The sequence below is a fragment of the Salmo salar genome, chromosome 03 (assembly GCF_965601325.2).
Source record: "Salmo salar chromosome 03, fSalSal1, whole genome shotgun sequence".
In the NCBI taxonomy this organism is placed as follows: Eukaryota; Metazoa; Chordata; class Actinopteri; order Salmoniformes; family Salmonidae; genus Salmo; species Salmo salar.
In genome coordinates this window covers 2149472-2169169 of record NC_138293.1, presented here as the reverse complement: position 1 = coordinate 2169169, position 19698 = coordinate 2149472, and the positions used below count along the sequence as shown (strand labels likewise).

Sequence of the window (19698 nt, the reverse complement as noted above, 5' to 3'; positions counted from 1 at the left end):
TAGGTTCCAGTATGATAGTAGACCTAGCTGGTCTATAGGTTCCAGTAGGATAGTAGACCTAGCTGGTCTATAGGTTCCAGTAGGATAGTAGACCTAGCTGGTCTATAGGTTCCAGTAGGATAGTTAACCTAGCTGTAGGTCTATAGGTTCCAGTAGGATAGTAGACCTAGCTGGTCTATAGGTTCCAGTAGGATAGCAGACCTAGCTTGTCTATAGGTTCCAGTAGGATAGTAGACCTAGCTGGTCTTTGTCCTCCTTAGCACTCAGCCAGTTGCTTCCTGTGTTCTGGTGAATCACGTCCCCTCTGTTCTTCCCGTCTTCGAGGGTGTGTGGTGGTAGAGGCCATAGCTCCCTGGGGCCCCATGGTACCACTTCTTCTTTCTCAAACACACACACCCCTCTCTTTCTGTGTGCTCAAGGATGAATCAGAGCTGTCCGCAAGTAATGTTTTCATAAGCTGATCTTTGTCCTCCTTAGCCGTTAGCCAGGTAGTCTGACAGCTAGCCGTTAGCCAGGTATAGTCTGACAGCTAGCCGTTAGCCAGGTATAGTCTGACAGCCAGCCGTTAGACTATTTTCACTCCCTGAGGTCAGGGTCAAATTCCTGAAAGAGTGACAATTATGAAACAGACAGCCAGCCGTTAGCCAGGTATAGTCTGACAGCTAGCCGTTAGCCAGGTATAGTCTGACAGCTAGCCGTTACCAGGTATAGTCTGACAGCTAGCCGTTAGCCAGGTATAGTCTGACAGCTAGCCGTTAGCCAGGTATAGTCTGACAGCTAGCCGTTAGCCAGATATAGTCTGACAGCCAGCCGTTAGCCAGGTATAATCTGACAGCTAGCTGTTAGCCAGGTATAGTGTGACAGCTAGCCGTTAGTAGGTATATTCTGACAGCTTGCTGTTAGCCAGGTATAGTCTGACAGCTAGCCCTTAGCCAGGTATAGTCTGACAGCTAGCCCTTAGCCAGGTATAGTCTGACAGCTAGCCGTTACCAGGTATAGTCTCACAGCTAGCCGTTAGCCAGGTATAGTCTGACAGCTAGCCGTTAGCCAGGTATAGGTTAGCGTCCCAAATGGCACCTTATTATTCACTATATAGGGTGCCATTTGGGATGCTCCTATTGTGCTGGTTATTGTAGCTAATGAGATGACACGTAGGCTTACTTTACATTGTTGTAATAACCATCTAACCTGTTGGGATGAACAGACATTGGTTAGTGATTTACATCCTAAATGGCACCCTATTCCCTTTGTAGTGCACTACCTTTAACCAGGGCCCACAGGGTTCTATATCGGAATAGGATGCCATTCGGGGCCCAGAAATTGACTATTGACTCATGACTTGTGGTATATATTATTTTCAACACCACAGTGTTTTCAGCGAATCGTAAACCCTGACGTAGTGAGTACATGTTGGCTGATCGAGGGTGTCAGTGCACCTCCCATTCACCAGAAAAGTGTTGAAATGTCACAACAACATCCATTGATAGAGAAGAAAAAAAGATGTCATGTGACAGAGAACTTGATGGTTAATAAATAGCAGACCCAGTCGCACAGAACACTCCACTCTGCTGTAGGAGGTCTGTATGTCAGGCACAACCCTACTGGGACCATGACAACCATCATGATAACTGTACTGATGCTCTTCATTCAAACCACCCTGGGGGCTCCTGAAACAGGTATGTTGTTTATCTCATTGGTTATTAGTTTACACCTGAAACAGGAATGTTGTTCATCAATCAAATGTATTTATAAAGCCCTTTTTAATCAGCCAATGTCACAAAGTACTATACAGAAATCCAGCCTAAAACCCCAAACTGCAAGCAGTGCAGATGTAGAAGCACGGTGGCTAGGAAAAACTCCCTAGAAAGGCTCCCTAGAATCACAGTGGTTGTCGAGGGTGCAACAGGTCAGCACCTCAGGATTCAGAGTTAGATACAGCAGGTGCGGTAGAGAGAGGGAGTCAACAACAGCAGGTCTGGGACAGGTAGCACATCCGGTGAACAGGTCAAGGTTCCATAGCCGCAGGCAGAACAGTTGAAATTGGAGCAGCAGCAGCACCAGGTGGACTGGGGACAGCAAGGAGTCAGTGACTCAACCCACTAAAGTGATGCACCCCTCCTAGGGACAGCATGGAAGAACACTAGTAAGCCAGTGAGTCAGCCCCCGTAATAGGGTCAGAGGCAAATAATCCCAGTGGAGAGAGGGGAACCAGCCAGGCAGAGACAAGGGCGGTTCGTCGCTCCAGTGCCTTTCCGTTCACCTTCGCATCCCTGGGCCAGACAACACTCAGTCATAGGACTTACTGAAGAGATGAGTCTTCAAAAAAAGTAAAGACTTACAGGTCGAGACAGAGTCTGTGTCTCACATGGAGAAAACCCTGCCTCCAGATGTTTGCTTAGAAATTCTAGGGACAGTAAGGAGGCCTGTGTCTTGTGTCTGTAGTGTACGTGTAGGTATATACGGCAGGACCAAATCAGAGAGATAGGTAGGAGCAAGCCCATGTAATGCTTTGTAAGTTAACAGTTAAGCCTTTAAATCTGCCTTAACAGGAAGCCAGTGTAGAGAGACTAGCACTGGAGTAATATGATAACATTTGGGGGTTCTAGTCAAGATTCTAGCAGCCGTGTTTAGCACTAACTGAAGTTTATTTAGTACTTTATCCCGGTAGCCAGAAAGTAGAGCATTCCAGTAATCTAGAAGTGTCAAAAGCATGGATAAATTTTCTGCATAATTTTTTGACAAAAAGTTTCTGAGTTTTGCCAAGTCCTTAACGATTACAAGCATACCGAGTGGGCTCCCGAGTGGCCCAGCGGTCTAAGGCACTAGATCTTAGTGCAAGAGGCATCACTACAGTCCCTGGTTGAAATCCAGGCCGTAATTGGGAGTCCCATAGGGCGGTGCACTGGTTTGGCCATGGTAGGCCGTCATTGTAAATAAGAATCTGTTCTTAAATGACTTGCCTTGTTAAATAAAAAAATTAAATTAAAATACCCATAACATGATGCAGCCACCACCATTGTTGAAAATATGAAGAGTGGTACTCAGTGATGTGTTGTGTTGGATTCGCCCCAAACATAACGCTTTGTATTCAGGAGAAAACATTTATTTCTTTGCCACATATTTTGCAGTATTACTTTAGTGCCTGCAAATAGGATGCATGTTTTGAAATATTTTATTCTCTGTGGGCTTCCTTATTTTCACTCTGTCATTTAGGTTAGTATTGTGGAGTAACTACAATGTTGTTGATCCATCCTCAGTTTTCTCCTATAACAGCCATTAAACTCTGTAACTGTTTTCAAGTCACCATTCGGCTCATGGTGAAATCCCTGAGTTGTTTCCTTGCTCTCCGGCAACTGAGTTAGGAAGGAGTCCTGTATCTTTGTAGTGACTGGGTGTATTGATACACCATCCAAAGTGTAATTAATAACTTCACCATGCTCAAAGGGATATTCAATGTCTGCTATTTTTTTTTTACCCATCTACCAATAGGTGCCCTTATTTGTGAGGCATTGGAAATCCTCCCTGGTCTTTGTGGTTAAATCAGTGCTTTAAATGTACTACTAGACTGAGGGACCTTACAGACAATTGTATTGTATGTGTGGGCAATGACGTGTATTCATGGATGCCAAGGGAAGCCACGCTTCACCAAATAATTTACCAACAAAAAATACATTATTTTATCATTTTTATCTTTAGTCTCTCTGTGTTTTCACAATTTTCATTCAATTCACAAGTGGCTGAATGTATCTCCCACGGAAAACATCCTAGCATGGGCAACAGCGCCCCTCTGTGTCAACACCTGAACGAGAGAAACAGCGAGTCTGATCTAACCATACGTTACTATGTTTTTCCACTGGCCTGAGAGGAAGTTCAATACGTAGCCTGGATGTAACCTCGTAAGCTGATGTTAACTAGCTAGCTAACTTAGCTTGTTCATTGTTGCGCAAGTACACACACACACACACACACACACACACACACACACACACACACACACACACACACACACACACACACACACACACACACACACACACACACACACACACACACACACACACACACACACACACACACACACACACACACACACAGAAATCAGTTCCAAGGAATTGCCACATGATTTTTACCAACATTGATTGGACTAAATTGTTTTTGGTATCTTTTAACTTGGTTTTCAGTATCTGCTCTGAACAAGTCCGGTTCTGGAGTGTCTTAACAAAACAAAAAACTAAATATTTAGTCTGACTTCATCCAGTGTCCAGAAAAATGGATTTCCACCATATGCAAATATGCACATATTTATTGAGAATGCCTAATTTGCATATGTTAATAGCATACTGCAGATTTTCTTTATACTTAAAAGTAGTAGATTTGTGTTTACATTCAACTGGTAAAAGTTGATTGTGATATTGATTAAGGAAAAATAATATCCTATGAGGGTGTGGTGCCTGGCCTTAATAGGATTTATGTAGCCCTATGACAGTGTTATGTAGCCCTATGACAGTGTTATGTAGCCCTATGGCAGTGTTATGTAGCCCTATGACAGTGTTATGTAGCCCTATGACAGTGTTATGTAGCCCTATGGCAGTGTTATGTAGCCCTATGACAGTGTTATGTAGCCCTATGACAGTGTTATATAGCTCTATAACAGTGTTATGTAGCCCTATGAAAGTGTTTTATATAGCTCTATAACAGTGTTATGTAGCTCTATGACAGTGTTATAGAGCTCTATGTCAGTGTTATGTAGCCCTATGACAGTGTTATGTAGCCCTATGACAGTGTTTTATATAGCTCTATGACAGTGTTATATAGCTCTATGACAGTGTTATATGGCTCTATGACAGTGCTATGGAGCCCTATGACAGTTTTATGGCGCCCTATGACAGTTTTATGGTGCTCTCTGACAGTGTTATATAGCTCTATGACAGTTTTATATAGCTCTATAACAGTGTTATGTAGCCCTATAACAGTTTTATGTAGCCCTACGACTGTTAAAAAGTCCTCATGAAAGAGGGTTCAATTAAAGTGTTCAAATGTTTGCCTATTATGTCAATGCTGGTTAGTGATTGTTGTAATTTTAGTTTGTAGACGGTCCCTTCAATCTCTTCAATGCTGGTTAGTGATTGTTGTAATTTTTCTTTGTAGACGGTCCCTTCCATCTCTTCAATGCAGCAAGTGGCGTTAGACAGGAGCTGGCACGCTGGGTGTCAGAGGGACGTCTCTACTACACCAACATTAGGAAGTGTGCTGGGGTTTCTGGGAAGACAGAGGGTAGTACCCTGGTGAATTCTGACTGTGATGAGAACAGCCACCTTCAGCAGTGGGAGTGTAGTAACAACACACTGCTCACCCTGAAAGGACAGACTCTGTACCTCCACGTCAACGACAACAATGATCTGGTGCTGTCCAGAGACACGGGGCCTCGGAGTCGCTGGATCATCTCTGGTACAACGGACGGCCCCTGCTCAAGGACCCACAGAGGTACGGGATTACAATCACAAGGTTCTCATTGTTTAGGATTGTAAAATGGATTTTGGACAAAATGGACCAAGTCTCAACACACTTCAAAAGAAGCAGGTTACATATAACTACATCAGACAGTATATTTTATACTTTACAGGTTACATATAACTACATCTACATCAGACAGTACATTTTATACTTTACAGGTTACATATAACTACATCAGACAGTACATTTTATATTTTACAGGTTACATATAACTACATCAGACAGTACATTTTATATTTTACAGGTTACATATAACTACATCAGACATTATATTTTATACTTTACAGGTTACATATAACTACATCAGACAGTATATTTTTACAGGTTACATATAACTACATCAGACAGTATATTTTATACTTTACAGGTTACATATAACTACATCAGACAGTATATTTTACAGGTTACATATAACTACATCAGACAGTATATTTTACAGGTTACATATAACTACATCAGACAGTATATTTTACAGGTTACATATAACTACATCAGACAGTATATTTTACAGGTTACATATAACTTCATCAGACAGTACATTTTATTGAAAAAAAACGTCATTTTTCCCTGTGAATCCACAACGTACAGTAACACAGGGACACACTCACAGCCAGAGTCCCGTAAGAGTGTTAGTATAGAAGGCCGTGTTCCCCAACAAGGTCACACAGGGAGGCAAGATGGCAGACACACTAATATAGTAAAATCCTTGGGGCCCCACGTCACACTGAGCTACATACAGTACCCACAGTAACCACTATCCCCTTTTCAGAGCTCTTTACCATTGAAGGAAACGCGTTTGGCCGTCCCTGTCAGTTTCCTTTCCGGTACAAAGACCAATGGTTTGGAGACTGCACCTCGGTAGACTCCTCTGATAGACGGCTTTGGTGTGCCATTGAAACAAACTACCAAGACAATGAATTGTGGGGCATTTGTCCATCCAAATGTGAGTATTACATCTGTTACTTACTGTGTGTCAATCTACACAGTTGTTAGATGCATCTCTCTCTCTCTCTCTCTCTCTCTCTCTCTCTCTCTCTCTCTCTCTCTCTCTCTCTCCTCTCTCTCTCTCTCTCTCCTCTCCTCTCTCTCTCTCTCTCTCTCTCTCTCTCTCTCTCTCTCTCTCTCTCCTCTCTCTCTCTCTCTCCTCTCTCTCTCTCTCTCTCTTCAATTCAATGGCTTTATTGGCTTGATAAACATATGTTAACGTTGCCAAGGGAAGTGAAATGGATAAAAAGTGAACAGTAAATATTACACTCACACAAGTTCCAAAATAATAAAGACATTTCAAATGTCATATTATGTCTATATATAGTGTCGTAACGATGTGCAAATAGTTAAAGTAGAAAAGGGAAAATATTTACAATGGTGTTTGTTCTTCACTGGTTGCCCTTTTCTTGTGGCAACAGGTCACAAATCTATTTCACCCAATAGATATTCTTTGTGAGTCTGTGTAATCTGAGGGAAATATGTGTCTCTAATATGGTCATACATTTGGCAGGAGGTTAGGAAGTGCAGCTCAGTTTCCACCTCATTTTGTGGGCAGTGTTGCACATAGCCTGTCTTCTCTTGAAAAGCCAGGTCTGCCTACGGCAACCTTTCTCAATAACAAGGCTATGCTCACTGAATCTGTACATCTCTCCCCCCCATCCCTCTGCAGCTATGGAGCATTGGCATAAGAACCCGGTCACAGGTACATTCTACCAGGTGAACCTCCACTCTGCCCTGACCTGGCACCAGGCTCGGACCAGCTGCCAACAGCAGGGAGCAGACTTGGCCTCAATCACCGAACCCCACGAGCAGACCTTCGTAGCAGGTAGCGCCACCCGGTGGCCACGCTCACATTCACACGCATCAGGCGTGTCAAACAATGTGTTTATTTGTGTACTGTTCATGTACCAGTGTGTTTATTAGTGTACTGTTCATGTACCAGTGTGTTTATTAGTGTACTGTTCATGTACTAGTGTGTTTATTAGTGTACTGTTCATGTACCAGTGTGTTTGTGTACTGTTCATGTACTAGTGTGTGTATTAGTGTACTGTTCATGTACTAGTGTGTTTATTTGTGTAGTGTTTATGTACTAGTGTGTTTATTTGTGTACTGTTCATGTACTAGTGTGTTTATTTGTGTACTGTTCATGTACCAGTGCGTTTATTTGTGTACTGTTCATGTACCAGTGTGTTTATTTGTGTACTGTTCATGTACCAGTGTGTTTGTGTACTGTTCATGTACTAGTGTGTTTATTAGTGTACTGTTCATGTACTAGTGTGTTTATTTGTGTACTATTTGTGTACATGGACTATTTATGTCATATGCAACTTTATCTCCTTCTCTTATGCACACACACACACACACACACACACACACACACACACACACACACACACACACACACACACACACACACACACCACACTCACACACACCACACTCACACCACACTCACACACACACCACACACACACACACACACACACACACACACACACACACACACACACACACACACACACACAGGCCTGTATGGTAGACAGGGTGCTCCACTGTGGACGGGGCTGAATGCTCTGGAAGAGGACAGTGGGTGGCAGTGGAACAGTGGGAAGCCTCTACGCTACTTCCGCTGGGACTCTGGTGAGTCCTCACCTTCACACTATTCCCTTCATGCTGCACTACTTTGGACCAGGGTCAGTCACTCTATATAGGGGAAAAGGACCAGGGTCAGTTACTCTATATAGGGGACCAGGGTCAGTTACTCTATATAGGGGACCAGGGTCAGTTACACTATATAGGGGACCAGGGTCAGTTACTCTATATAGTGGACCAGGGTCAGTTACACTATATAGGGGACCAGGGTCAGTTACACTATATAGGGGACCAGGGTCAGTTACTCTATATAGGGGAAAAGGACCAGGGTCAGTTACTCTATATAGGGGACCAGGGTCAGTTACTCTATATAGGGGACCAGGGTCAGTTACACTATATAGGGGACCAGGGTCAGTTACACTGTATAGGGGAAAAGGACCAGGGTCAGTTACTCTATATAGAGGACCAGGGTCAGTTACTCTATATAGGGGACCAGGGTCAGTTACTCTGTATAGGGGACCAGGTTCAGTTACACTATATAGGGGAAAAGGACCAGGGTCAGTTACACTATATAGGGGACCAGGGTCAGTTACTCTATATAGGGGACCAGGGTCAGTTACTCTATATAGGGGAAAATGACCAGGGTCAGTTACTCTATATAGGGGACCAGGGTCAGTTACTCTATATAGGGGACCAGGGTCAGTTACTCTATATAGGGGAAAAGGACCAGGGTCAGTTACTCTATATAGGGGACCAGGGTCAGTTACACTATATAGGGGACCAGGGTCAGTTACTCTATATAGGGGACCAGGGTCAGTTACTCTATATAGGGGACCAGGGTCAGTTACACTATATAGGGGACCAGGGTCAGTTACTCTATATAGGGGACCAGGGTCAGTTACACTATATAGGGGACCAGGGTCAGTTACTCTATATAGGGGACCAGGGTCAGTTACTCTATATAGGGGACCAGTTTCAGTTACACTATATAGGGGACCAGTTTCAGTTACTCTATATAGGGGAAAATGACCAGGGTCAGTTACACTATATAGGGGAAAATGACCAGGGTCAGTTACTCTATATAGGGGACCAGGGTCAGTTACTCTATATAGGGGACCAGGGTCAGTTACACTATATAGGGGACCAGGTGAACCCTTTGGCATTTTAGATGGGACTCTGGTGAGAACATTAAACATTTGATAGTTACTATTTCTGTTGCTGTTAGTCTTCAGATGTAGTGACATAGCTGTTAGTCTTCAGATGTAGTGACATAGCTGTTAGTCTTCAGATGTAGTGACATAGCTGTTGTTAGTCTTCAGATGTAGTGACATAGCTGTTAGTCTTCAGATGTTGTGACATAGCTGTTAGTCTTCAGATGTAGTGACATAGCTGTTAGTCTTCAGATGTAGTGACATAGCAGTTAGTCTTCAGATGCAGTGACATAGCTGTTAGTCTTCAGATGCAGTGACATAGCTGTTTGCCTTCAGATGTAGTGACATAGCTGTTAGTCTTCAGATGTAGTGACATAGCTTTTAGTCTTCAGATGTAGTGACATAGCTATTAGTCTCCAGATGTAGTGACATAACTGTTAGTCTTCAGATGTAGTGACATAGCAGTTAGTCTTCAGATGCAGTGACATAGCTGTTAGTCTTCAGATGCAGTGACATAGCTGTTTGCCTTCAGATGTAGTGACATAGCTGTTAGTCTTCAGATGTAGTGACATAGCTGTTAGTCTTCAGATGTAGTGACATAGCTATTAGTCTCCAGATGTAGTGACATAACTGTTAGTCTTCAGATGTAGTGACATAGCTGTTAGTCTCCAGATGTAGTGACATAGCTGTTAGTCTTCAGTTGTAGTGACATAGCTGTTGTTAGTCTTCAGATGTAGTGACATAGCTGTTAGTCTTCAGATGTCGTGACATAGCTGTTAGTCTTCAGATGTAGTGACATAGCTGTTAGTCTTCAGATGTAGTGACATAGCTGTTAGTCTTCAGATGTAGTGACATAGCTGTTAGTCTTCAGATGTAGTGACATAGCTGTTAGTCTTCAGATGTCGTGACATAGCTGTTAGTCTTCAGATGTAGTGACATAGCTCTTAGTCTTCAGATGTAGTGACATAGCTGTTAGTCTTCAGATGTAGTGACATAGCTGTTAGTCTTCAGATGTAGTGACATAGCTGTTAGTCTCCAGATGTAGTGACATAGCTGTTAGTCTTCAGATGTAGTGACATAGCTGTTAGTCTTCAGATGTAGTGACATAGCTGTTAGTCTTCAGATGTAGTGACATAGCTGTTAGTCTTCAGATGTAGTGACATAGCTGTTAGTCTTCAGATGTAGTGACATAGCTGTTAGTCTTCAGATGTAGTGACATAGCTGTTAGTCTTCAGATGTAGTGACATAGCTGTTAGTCTTCAGATGTCGTGACATAGCTGTTAGTCTCCAGATGTAGTGACATAGCTGTTAGTCTCCAGATGTAGTGATATAGCTGTTAGTCTTCAGATGTAGTGACATAGCTGTTGTTAGTCTCCAGATGTAGTGACATAGCTGTTAGTCTCCAGATGTAGTGACATAGCTGTTAGTCTTCAGATGTAGTGACATAGCTGTTAGTCTCCAGATGTAGTGACATAGCTGTTAGTCTCCAGATGTAGTGACATAGCTGTTAGTCTTCAGATGTAATGACATTGCTGTTGTTGTTGTTTGTCTGTAGGTCACCCTCTCTCTGATCCTGGTCAGATGTGTGGACTGGTTGACCCAGCTCAGCAGTCCTACTGGCAGAGCTCCCTGTGCTCCAAGAAACATGGCTACATCTGTCAGAAAGACCTCCCTATAACCCCTGTCCACCCAGGTAGGTCTGTCAGAAAGACCTCCCTATAACCCCTGTCCACCCAGGTAGGTCTGTCAGAAAGACCCACCTATAACCCCTGTCCACCCAGGTAGTTCTGTCAGAAAGACCCACCTTCACGCCCATTCACCCAGGTAGTTCTGTCAGAAAGACCTCCCTATAACCCCTGTTTACCCAGATCCAACACGCCGTTCTACTCTGCTCAATTTAATCCAGTCTAGTCCACTTCAATCTTGTACAGTTTGTTTTAATTATGTTCAGTCCATTTTAGTCCAGTCTAGTCTAGTCCATTTCAATCTTGTACAGTTTGTTTTAATTACTTTCAGTCCTTTTTAGTCCAGTTCATTTTTGTATTATTTTGTTTATTATGGGCGGTGTATTTCTTGTATTTCTACAATGTGTTTCCCTGTGTTGGTGATCAACAGAAGAGACAGGTTTCTGCTCCAGTCCGTGGATTCCCTACGCTGCCAGGTGCTTCCTCCTCCAGCGTACTAAGAAGACCTGGACAGAGGCTCAGACGGAATGTCGGAAGGACGGAGGCGACCTGGCCAGCATCCACAACATTGAGCAGCACAGCTTTGTGATGTCACAGCTGGGATATGGTCAGTGAAACACAGATACGCTCACACGTTAGACAGTCAGTGAAAAGGCTAACTCCAACTCTCCCACCTCTCTTCCTCTGTCCCAGCGGCTGCTGACGAGCTGTGGATCGGGATGAACGATGTCAAGACGTCACTACTGTTTGACTGGAGCGACCAATCTGCTGTCACCTTCACCAGGTGGGAGGAAGCCATGCCAATGGGGGGCAACTGTGTCCTGGTCAGGGGAGAGGTATGGTACCATCACCCCCCCTCCACACTGCCGCTAACCCTTACAAGCCCTAACCCTGGCCCTAACACCCCCTAACCCTTACACCCCCTAACCTTGCCCCTAACCCTAACAACTCCAAAATGCAATAATTACAATTTTTCAAACATACGACTATTTTACACAATTTTAAAGATAAGACTCTCGTTAATCTAACCACATTGTCCGATTTCAAAAAGGCTTTACAGCGAAAGCAAAACATTAGATTATGTTAGGAGAGTACATAGCCAAAAAATTATCACACAGCCATTTTCCAAGCAAGCATATATGTCACAAAAACCCAAACCACAGCTAAATGCAGCACTAACCTTTGATGATCTTCATCAGATGACACTCCTAGGACATTATGTTATACAATACATGCACGTTTTGTTCAATGAAGTTCATATTTATATAAAAAAACAGCTTTTTACATTGGCGTGTGATGTTCAGAAAATGTATTCCCACCAAAAACTTCCGGTGAATTAACTAAATTACTCATCATAAACGTTGACAAAATACACAACAATTATTTTAAGAATTATAGATACAGAACTCCTTTATGCAATTGCTATGTCAGATTTTAAAATAGCTTTTTGGCGAAAGCACATTTTGCAATATTCTGAGTACATAGCTCAGCCATCACGGTGAGCTATTCAGACACCCGCCAAGTTCAGGGCACACTAAACTCAGAATTAGTATTCGAAAAATTGTATTATCTTTGCTGATCTTCGTCAGAATGCACTCCCAGGACTGCTACTTCCACAATAAATGTTGTTTTTGTTCCAAATAATCCATAGTTATGTCCAAAAACCTTTGTTTTGTTTGTGCATTCAGGTCACTATCCAAAGGGTAACGCGCGAGCGCATTTCGAGACAAAAAAATTCTGAATGTTCCATTACCGTACTTAGAAGCATGTCAAACGCTGTTTAAAATACATTTGTATGGTATTTTTCTCATAAAATAGCGATAATATTCCAACTGGACAATAGTGTATTCATTCAAAGAGGAAAAGAAAAACAGTGTGGTCTCGTGAATGCGCATATACTATCTCTTTGTCACCAGGCAGACCACTGAGAAACTGAGCAACTATACTCTGCCCAGAGACAGGAGACGCCTCAATCCGCTTTCTGAAGTTTTTAGAGAGCCAATGGAAGCCTTAGAAAGTGCTACGTAACCCCAGAGATACTGTAGTTTCGATAGAGAATCAAAAGAAGAACTACAAATTCTCAGACAGGCCACTTCCTACTTGGAATATTCTCAGGTTTTTGCCTGCCATATGAGTTCTGTTATACTCACAGACACCATTCAAACAGTTTTTAAAACTTCAGAGTGTTTTCTATCCAAGTCTACTAATAATATGCATATTCTTTTTTCTGGGCAAGAGTAGTAACCAGTTTAAATTGGGTACATTTTTTATCCGGCCGTGAAAATACTGCCCCCTAGCCCAGACAGGCTAGATGAAAAAAATGTAAAATGTAGCAACCTAACCTACTGGCCCAACGCTCTAACCACAAAGCTACCTGCCACCCCCTAATCCTGACCCTAACCCTAACACCCCTAACCCTAACACCCCCTAACCCTAACACTCCCTAACCCTAACACTCCCTAACCCTAACACCCCCTAACCCTAACACCCCCTAACCCTAACACCCCCTAACCCTAACACCCCCTAACCCTAACACCCCCTAACCCTAACACTCCCTAACCCTAACACTCCCTAACCCTAACACTCCCCAACCCTGACCCTAACCCTAACACTCCCTAACACTCCCTAACCCTAACACTCCCCAACCCTGCCCCTAACCCTAACACTCCCTAACCCTAACACCCCCTAACCCTAACACTCCCTAACACTGGCCCTAACACCCGCTCACCCTAACACTCCCTAACCCTGGCCCTAAACCTAACACCCCCTAACCCTAACACTCCCTAACCCTAACACTCCCCAACCCTGACCCTAACCCTAACACTCCCTAACCCTAACACTCCCTAACCCTAACACTCCCTAACCCTAACACTCCCCAACCCTGACCCTAACCCTAACACTCCCTAACCCTAACACTCCCTAACCCTAACACTCCCCAACCCTGCCCCTAACCCTAACACTCCCTAACCCTAACACCCCCTAACCCTAACACTCCCTAACACTGGCCCTAACACCCGCTCACCCTAACACTCCCTAACCCTGGCCCTAAACCTAACACCCCCTAACCCTAACACTCCCTAACCCTAACACCCCCTAACCCTGGCCCTATCAACCCCTAACCCTAACACTCCCTAACCCTAACACTCCGTAACCCTAACACTCCCTAACCCTAACACTCCCTAACCCTAACACCCCTAACCCTAACACCCCCTAACCCTAACACTCCCTAACCCTGGCCCTAACACCCCCTCACCCTAACACTCCCTAACCCTGGCCCTAACCCTAACACCCCCTAACCCTAACACTCCCTAACCCTAACACCCCCTAACCCTGGCCCTAACACCCCCTAACCCTAACACCCCCTAACCCTAACACTCCCTAACCCTAACACTCCCTAACCCTAACACCCCCTAACCCTAACACTCCGTAACCCTAACACCCCCTATCCCTGGCCCTAACACCCCCTAACCCTAACACTCACTAACCCTAACACTCCCTAACCCTGGCCCTAACACCCCCTAACCCTGGCCCTAACACCCCCTAACCCTAACACCCCCTAACCCTAACACTCCCTAACCCTAACACTCCCTAACCCTAACCCAAACCACCCATTCACAACCACACCAACCTCTCCCTCCTTGACGGTGTCCTGTATGACTGTGTCTGTCTTGCAGCAGGGCAGGTGGGCTACCCAGGTGTGTGAGAACCAGCATGGTTTCATCTGTATGAAGAAATCTACCTCCAAACCCTCAGGGGACCAGGTGGACACTTACCCAGGCTGCAAACCGGTGAGTGGAGAGCCAGGGGTAGCAGAGTTCAGCCAGGGGGAGCCGAGTTCAGCCAGGGGGAGCAGAGTTCAGCCAGGGGGAGCAGAGTTCAGCCAGGGGGAGTAGAGTTCAGCCAGGGGGAGCAGAGTTCAGCCAGGGGGAGCCGAGTTCAGCCAGGGGGAGCCGAGTTCAGCCAGGGGGAGCAGAGTTCAGCCAGGGGGAGCAGAGTTCAGCCAGGGGGAGCAGAGTTCAGCCAGGGGGAGCAGAGTTCAGCCAGGGGGAGCAGAGTTCAGCCAGGGGGAGCAGAGTTCAGCCAGGGGGAGCAGAGTTCAGCCAGGGGGAGCAGAGTTCAGCCAGGGGGAGCAGAGTTCAGCCAGGGGTAGCATAGTTCAGCCAGGGGTAGCAGAGTTCAGCCAGGGGGAGCAGAGTTCAGCCAGGGAGAGCAGAGGTCATGTTCTATAGCGCTGATGTTCTCAGGAACAGCCACATATATGGCTCTCCGCACCGGAGACTGAGGTTCAAGCCTCGATTCAAGCCTTCCTGATGTCACTCCCACTTCTCCACTTCTGTTTCCAAGTGTCTGAATAAAGTAGAAAAAAAAACATTCTGTAAATGTGCCAGATTTAGTCAGCTAGCTAGTTGTCAACTGTAGACCCTGGGCAGGTAGATACATAATCAACATTTACATCAAAAATCGAATCAAATCAAATGTTATTTGTCACGTGCGCCGAATACATCAGGAGTAGACAATAAAATGATTTACCAACAATGCAGTTTTAAGAAAAAAGAAGTGTTAAGTATTTACTAAATAAACTGAAGTAAACAATAAGAAAATAAATACAAATACATTTTTTAAACCAAAAATGAAAAATATATATATATATATTTATGAGCAACAATAAAATAACGTTAATGAGGCTATATACAGGGGGTACTGGTACAGAGTCAAGGTGCGGAGGCACCAGTTAACCTCTCTGGGCTAGGTGGGAGAGTACATAGACACAAATAATCACACAGCCATTTTCAAAGAAAGCATATATGTCACAAAAACCCAAACCACAGCTAAATGCAGCACTAACCTTTGATGATCTTCATCAGATGACACTCCTAGGACATTATGTTATACAATACATGCATGTTTTGTTCAATCAAGTTCATATTTATATCAAAAACTAGCTTTTTACATTAGCATGTGATGTTCAGAACTAGCATACCAGCCCAAAACTTCCGGTGAATTTACTAAATTACTCATGATAAACGTTGACAAAATACATAACAATTATAGATTCAGAACTCCTTTATACAAACACTATGTCAGATTTTAAAATAGCTTTTCGGCGAAAGCACATTTTGCAATATTCTGAGTACATAGCTCGGCCATCACGGCTAGCTAATTTGACACCCACCAAGTTTGGGGCAACCTAAACTCAGAATTACTATTAGAGAAATTGGATTACCTTTGCTGTTCTTCGTCAGAATGCACTCCCAGGACTTCTACTTCAACAACAAATGTTGTTTTGGTTCCAAATAATCCATAGTTATGTCCAAATACCTCCGTTTTGTTCGTGCGTTCAGGTCACTATCCGAAGGGTAACGCGCGAGCGCATTTCGTGACAAAAAAATTCTAAATATTCCTTTACCGTACTTAGAAGCATGTCAAACTCTGTTTAAAATCAATTTTTATGCAATTTTTCTCGTAAAATAGCGATAATATTCCAACTGGACAACGTTGTATTCATTCAAAGAGTGAAAGAAAAAAATGGTGAGGTCTTGTGAACGCGCATCTCCAGTCTTACTGTCCCCAGGCAGACCACTTACAAACTCTGCTGCTGTACTTTGCCCAGAGACAGGAGACGCGAAATTCTGCTTTTTGAATGCTTTAGAGAGCCAATGGAAGCCTTAGAAAGGGTCACGTAACAGCACAAATGCTGTAATTATCGATAGAGATGCAACAGAAGGACTACAAATTGTCAGACAGCCCACTTCCAGCATGGAATCTTCTCAGCTTTTTGCCTGCCATATGAGTTCTGTTATACTCAAAGACACCATGCAAACAGTTTTAGAAATTTTAGAGTGTTTTCTATCCAAATCTACTAATTATATGCATATTCTCGTTTCTGGGAAAGAGTAGTAAGCAGTTTAAATTGGGTAAATTTTTTATCCGGCCGTGAAAATACTGCCCCCTAGCTCAGACAGGTTAATAATGAGGCTATATACAGGGGGTACTGGTACAGAGTCAATGTGTGAGGGTACAGGTTAGTCGAGGTAATTGAGGGAATATGTACAGTAGGTTGAGGTTAAGGGACTATACATAGATAATAAACAGAGAGAAGCAGCAGCGTAAAAATGGGGGAAAGCGGGGGGTGTGGGGTGGTGGGGGTAGGTCAAAGCAAATAGTCCGGGTAGCATTTGGTTAGCAGAGAGAACAGTCTATGACTAGGGTGGCTAGAGTCTTTGGCTATTTTTAGGGCCTTCCTCTGACACCGCCTGGTATAGAGGTCCTGGATGGCAGGAAGCTTGGCTCCAGTTATGTACTGGGACGTACGCACTACCCTCTGTAGTGCCTTGCGAAGGCCGAGCAGCTGCCATACCAGGCGGTGACGCAACCAGTCAGAATGCTCTCGATGGTGCATCTGTAGAACTTTTTGAGGATCTGGGGATCCATACCTCTCCTGAGGGGGAATAGGCATTGTCATGCCCTCTTCACGACTGGCTTGGTGTGCTTGGACCGTGATAGTTTGTTGGTAATATGGACACCAAGGAACTTGAAGCTCTCAACCTGCTCCATACAGCCCCGTCAATGATAATGGGGGCGTGGTGCTCGCTCCTTTTCCTGTAGTCCATGATCATCTCCTTTGTCTTGATCACGTTGAGGGAGAGGTTGTTGTCCTGGCACCATACTGGCAGGTCTCTGATCTCCTCCCTATAGGCTGTCTCATCGTTGTCGGTGATCAGGCCTACCACTGTTGTGTCGTCGGCAAACTTAATGAGGATGTTGGAGTAGTACCTGCCCTTGCAGTCATGAGTGAACAGGGAGTACAGGAGGGGATTGAGCATGCACCCCTGAGGGGCCCCCGTGTTGAGGATCAGCGTGGCAGATGTGTTGTTACCTACCCTTACCACCTGCGGGCGGCCCGTCAGGAAGTCCAGGATCCAGTTGCAGAGGGAGGTGTTTAGTCCCAGGGTCCTTAGCTTAGTGATGAGCTTTGAGGGCACTATGGTGTTGAACGCTGAGCTCTAGTCAATGAACAGTTTTCTCACATAGGTGTTCCTTTTGTCCAGGTGGTAAAGGGCAGTGTGTAGTGCAATAGAGATTGCGTCATCTGTGGATCTGTTGGGTCTGGTATGCAAATTTGAGTCGGTCTAGGATTTCTGGGATAATGGTGTTGATGTGATACATAACCAGCCTTACACCTAGACCAGCTCAACAGTCTAACAGCTGTTTCTGACCCTGTTTGTCTCTCTGAAGCATTGGACCAGGCACGGCTCCTACTGTTACTTTGTTGGACCAGAGATCAAGACCTTTGATGAGGCCAAAGAGACATGCAAGAGCTCAGAGTCATATCTGGCTGATGTTTCTAGCAGGTAAGAGAGAAACCGGGATGTACTTCTCTATATCAGTAATGTGGACTAGATGAATTTGTCTAGATAATACATTGTCTAATGATAATGAGTTCAGGATGGACGAAGTTCCATTATAATGTTTAAAATAATTTTCTACTCAAAAACAAACACATAGTTTTATCTTATTGGGTCCACTGTTATGTCATCACAGTTTTTGCTCTATACTGAAAGTGCTCCATCTTGAACCCTCGGCTGCTGACACCATTTTGGGGAACAGTGGACTAAAGGACAAACTGCTAAAATATAGTTTTTGAGTAAAATATACCTTTAACCATAATGTTTCAATAATGTCATAATGATAATGTGTCCAGGGTGGATAATGATCCATGATTATGATCCATGATAATGATCCATGATCACGTGACATGATAATGTTCCACGATAATGTGTCCAGGGTGGATAATGTTATAATGATAATGTCTCATAATAATACACCCAAGGTGGATAATGTTATAATGATAATGTTTTAACAATAATGTGTCTAGGTGTGGACTAAAGGACAAACTGCTAAAAAATAGTTTTTGAGTAAAATATACCTTTAACCATAATGTTTCAATAATGTCATAATGATAATGTGTCCAGGGTGGATAATGATCCATGATAATGTGTCATGATAATGATCCAAGATCACGTGACATGATAATGTTCCACGATAATGTGTACAGGGTGGATAATGATCCATGATAATGATAGATGATAATGATCCATGATAATGTGATTGTGTCCAGGGTGGATAATGTTATAGTGATAATGTTTTATTAATAATGTGTCCAGGGTGGATAATGTTATAATGATAATGTTTTAATAATATTGTGTCTAGGGTGTATAATGTTATAGTGATAATGTTTTCATAATAATGTGACCAAGGTGGATAATGTTATAATGATAATGTTTTAATAGTAATGTGTCCAGGGTGTATAATGTTATAATGATAATGTTTTATTAATAACGTGTCCAGGGTGTGTAATGTTATAATGATAATGTTTTAATAACAATGTGTCCAGGGTGGATAATGTTATAATGATAATGTTTTAATAATAATGTGTCCAGGGTGGATAATGTTATAACGATAATGTTTTAATAATAATGTGTCCAGGGTGGATAATGCTTTCCTGATCAGCCTGGTTGGGTCCAGGCCAGAGCAACACTTCTGGATCGGACTCTCCAACCAGAACCACATCGACGACTTCACCTGGACGAACAGCAACACGGTCAGGTACACCCACTGGAACACACAGATGCCAGGTAAGGGACAACCATAGAGATATATAATAATACTATATATTGTAGTGACCATGCGTTTAGAAGCATGTTCATCAACTCCCACAAGGGAGCATGCTTTCTTGGGGGAGTCGATGGAGTGCAGGGCCAGAGAGT

At 43.6% G+C, this 19698-nt stretch overlaps 1 protein-coding gene across 1 annotated transcript in view; it reads left to right on the top strand.

The window, feature by feature from the left end:
• The first annotated feature begins 1473 nt into the window (after positions 1–1473).
• Positions 1474–19698, top strand: part of LOC123726642 (macrophage mannose receptor 1-like) — a 55514-nt gene continuing 37289 nt past the window's right edge. The window contains exons 1-11 of the mRNA XM_082973172.1: positions 1474–1676; positions 5149–5484; positions 6284–6457; positions 7172–7327; positions 8029–8142; positions 10801–10938; positions 11361–11537; positions 11624–11766; positions 14605–14718; positions 18167–18282; positions 19418–19566. Coding sequence (XP_082829298.1) covers positions 1610–1676; positions 5149–5484; positions 6284–6457; positions 7172–7327; positions 8029–8142; positions 10801–10938; positions 11361–11537; positions 11624–11766; positions 14605–14718; positions 18167–18282; positions 19418–19566 — 1684 coding nt within the window. The 5' untranslated portion in view covers positions 1474–1609. The remainder of the gene's footprint in view (positions 1677–5148; positions 5485–6283; positions 6458–7171; positions 7328–8028; positions 8143–10800; positions 10939–11360; positions 11538–11623; positions 11767–14604; positions 14719–18166; positions 18283–19417; positions 19567–19698) is intronic.